This window comes from Quercus suber, unplaced genomic scaffold (assembly GCF_002906115.3).
Source record: "Quercus suber isolate HL8 unplaced genomic scaffold, Cork oak 2.0 scaffold_455, whole genome shotgun sequence".
NCBI classification, from domain to species: domain Eukaryota; kingdom Viridiplantae; phylum Streptophyta; class Magnoliopsida; order Fagales; family Fagaceae; genus Quercus; species Quercus suber.
The window spans coordinates 598,581-601,993 of NW_027069906.1; the positions used below are offsets into that span (position 1 = coordinate 598,581).

At 34.0% G+C, this 3,413-nt stretch overlaps 1 protein-coding gene across 1 annotated transcript; it reads left to right on the plus strand.

Moving 5' to 3' along the window:
* The first annotated feature begins 1,246 nt into the window (after window positions 1–1,246).
* LOC111989206 (gibberellin-regulated protein 14) lies at window positions 1,247–3,170 on the plus strand. Its single transcript, XM_024020997.2, has 3 exons — window positions 1,247–1,396; window positions 2,176–2,515; window positions 2,788–3,170. The coding sequence occupies exons 1-3, from the start codon at window positions 1,337–1,339 to the stop codon at window positions 2,970–2,972; spliced, it is 585 nt and encodes a 194-aa protein (XP_023876765.1). The 5' UTR covers window positions 1,247–1,336; the 3' UTR covers window positions 2,973–3,170.
* The last annotated feature ends 243 nt before the right edge of the window (window positions 3,171–3,413 follow it).

Here is a 3,413-nt window from a genome sequence, read left to right on the forward strand (position 1 = left end):
CAGACAAGAAAATATATTATAAAATAAGTCATAATTAATACTTAACCATAATAGAAACTAAATTTGACTTAAAAAGTATTAAAAATACCTAAAAACAACGAAATAAATACCCTTAATCTAAAATAACGAAAATTATATTAAAATATCAAAAATTAATAAATTACAAAAATTAAATAGTAAATTCTTAAACACATTGCATTAATTTCTTCAAAATTTTCGGTTCAAAATTACCGAATTTGTCCTATTTTTAGCATATTGGGACTTTATATTTTGTGATGTTATACTTATGCATGCATGCTACCATATATCCAAGTATCCAACAAAGTCAAGATCACAAAGTAATAATGGATCTTTCTAGTTTGAGTGAACCTAACCCATGTAGTACTGGACTGATCACTAATTAATGCTCAATTAATAGCATGGCATGTGGCATCACTGCCAAGGAATACAAGAAATTAAGAAGCCCAACTGGCACTGGCATTGATGAAAACATCTTGGTGATGAGGACTCTTGACCAGTGGTAATCCTAGTTTTTCTAATGCCTAAATACACGTAAGAGTGCTTATCTGCAATAATTGAAAGGCACTTTCGTGCCTAGTGACCTTAGTTAAAAAAAGTTTAGGAGCTCATGTTACTCTATGGCCTATGGCTATGCATCTTTGTAGACTTAATAGATGGCGCAATATCTCATATTTTATGATCCTTCTCTGACCCCAAAGTCAAAACTTTGATTCACATTGTGCTTCAATGAGGGTAGTCCTCCACCACATCTTTTAAAACTCGTAATTAATTCTAATCAAAGCCGGTTACATGTTTATTTTTGGTTAGATATTTGGGACAACCATTTAGAAACATTATTACCAACTGGCTATTTGCACCTTCTCCAAAAAAAAAAAAAAAAAAAAAAAAAAAACTGGCTATTTGCAATTTCGGTGCTAATACCAAAAGACACTCGTTTAATTAACTATTTATGTTGCCATAATGAAATTGGGGAGTTCTTAGCAAAACTAAAAGATTTTTTTTTTTTTTTGAAAATGTTGAGTGTAACCTTAACTCAATTGTTTAAATCGAGCTAGCACTTAGGCCGTGTCTTCTACCTAAAAATAAGGAGGGAAAAATAAAATTTTCTGGACATCAAGTCATAACTTGTGCCTAATGATCTGGGGAAGGTATCATGCACAGTTTTGGTGGAGCAAAAGGCCAGCTTTAGATATTTTTCTCTCTCCAAGCTGGAGACCTAGTATTTATACCACAGGCCACAGATGATGTTGCATACCTTAAGTCAACATAGTGACTTAACTTGGACCAACTCTTCGCTTATTTCTGGTTTTTTTCTATGATGGCTTTCAAAGCTACGCTCTTTTTGCTCACCACTTTTCTTGTGGTTACTTCAATAGTATGTCTCTCTCTCTCTCTCTCTCTCTCTCTCTCTTCTTCCTTTTGTTGGTTGTCTTCTTAATTGTAGAAATTCTTGTCTCTTATTTTTTTAGGTTTCATCTAATGACCAAGTAATATTTGTTAAGCCAATTTTTACACTTTAAAAAAAAAAAATTACTTTTTATTAGTTCGGTTAAATGGGTGCAAACTTATATGTTTGGTTTGGGTACCCTAGATTTACATTCCTACTTGGTTTCTTGTAGTCCTACACTATATTTGGTTAGAGTGAAAAAGTAAAACTATAAGAGGATGGAAAATGGAGAACAAAAAATGAGAGAGAAAAATATAATTTTTCAAGGTTTGGTTAAAGTGAAAAATGAGAGAGAAAAAAAATGGTGTGAGTAAAAGTTTTTTACTGGGCCTACCATATTTTTTCCCTCTTCAAATTGAAGAGAAAAAAAAGAGAGGAAATGAGATTGTGAGGAAAAATACATAACTATCTCTATTTTTTCATTTTTCTACTTTTAATAATAAGAATATAATACTAATTTACTCTTTATCATTTTCTTTCTACCAAACACACATAATAATAAAAAAAACACACGTATTTTGATTTTCTATCATCCAATTTTTGTATTATCTCAACAGTTCCTATCCTTCCCCTTTTCTACCTACAATATATTGATTTACTAGTTAGTTTGGTTGATTAGGAGTCCCAAATGTACAAGCTGGTTCTTTAAAAAAAAAAAAAAAAAAAAAAAAAAAACAACTAATGAATGGACTTTCCAATTGATATAGGCTGCTTATGTCGAAGTCCCAGCACACGCTCCTGCTAAGGTTCCGGCTCATTCACCAGCTCATCCACCGCCTGTGAAGGTACCAACTCATGCTCCTCCAGCAAAGCCACCTACTTATTATCACGCGCCTCCGCCAAAGGCATACGCCCCCGTGCCCCCACCATCTCATCATGCTCCTCCAGCAAAGGCACCAGCTCATGCACCACCATCTTATGCACCAGCTCATGCACCAAAGCCACCCACTTATTATCATGCACCTCCACCAAAGGCACACGCTCCCGTGCCATCAGTTCATGCGCCACCCACTTATGCACCGTCGCCCTCAGTGAAATCAAAAGAGGGTGCATATCATATATCCCTTTCTTGTTAGAATAATGGTTATTGGTTGAATACAACAATTCCTCTTAGTTTTAACGTTTACAAGAAGTGATTATTTATCATAGTAAAAATAACAGGTGTTTTAAGCTCAATTCTACAACTTAAACTTTTGGGATAAGCAATAATTTATCATTTCCCGATTATACAAAATCTGAACATAAGACTTTTGTTATTTATATACTTGTTTTTGATGGTGTTCTTCTGCTAACCATGTTATTGTTGATTTGGTGGACAGATTGCACCCCCCTATGTTTTCAGAGATGCCGCTTAGCTAAAAGTAAGAGATTGTGCATGAGAGCATGCACGGCATGTTGTGCCCGCTGCAAGTGTGTTCCTCCAGGAACCTATGGTAACAGGGAAAAATGTGGCGAGTGCTACAATGAGACGACCGCTCACGGCAAAAGATACAAGTGCCCTTAAAATTAACAGCCTATATCACTTGCTAGTTATATTAATATTGTCTGTATCGCAAAGGTGTGAAAATAATTTGTTTTCCAATGTTCTTTCAATCTTTTTACTACTTCCTGAAGAAATAAATTTGTGCTTATAGAGTTAGGCCAAGACTTGTATGCTTGGTGCCTACTAAATAATAGTAAAACATGCATGTCTTCCCATTTACTATTTTTTCCTTATAAATTGTTTTCCAGTGTCTTTTCCTCTACTTCCTGAAGCAATTAATTGTGCAAATATGATATATATGCCAAAATATACTGTGATGCAGAGGCCCTTTTTATTTAGTTTCTAAACTTTATACTTAATGTCAATTTGGTTCTTAACATTTTAATTGTATCAATTTAGCCCATAACATTTTGGTATTGTGTAAAAATAATGATTGTTGTTAAGTAATGGATAAAATATGCT

Bases quoted from the DNA above. Each gene is read 5' to 3' on its own strand.
- LOC111989206 (XM_024020997.2), top strand. From the start codon at position 1,337: ATGATGGCTTTCAAAGCTACGCTCTTTTTGCTCACCACTTTTCTTGTG. The intron at 1,397-2,175 runs GTATGTCTCTCT...CAATTGATATAG, and splicing joins TTCTTGTGGTTACTTCAATA to GCTGCTTATGTCGAAGTCCC. The intron at 2,516-2,787 runs GTGCATATCATA...TTTGGTGGACAG, and splicing joins CTCAGTGAAATCAAAAGAGG to ATTGCACCCCCCTATGTTTT.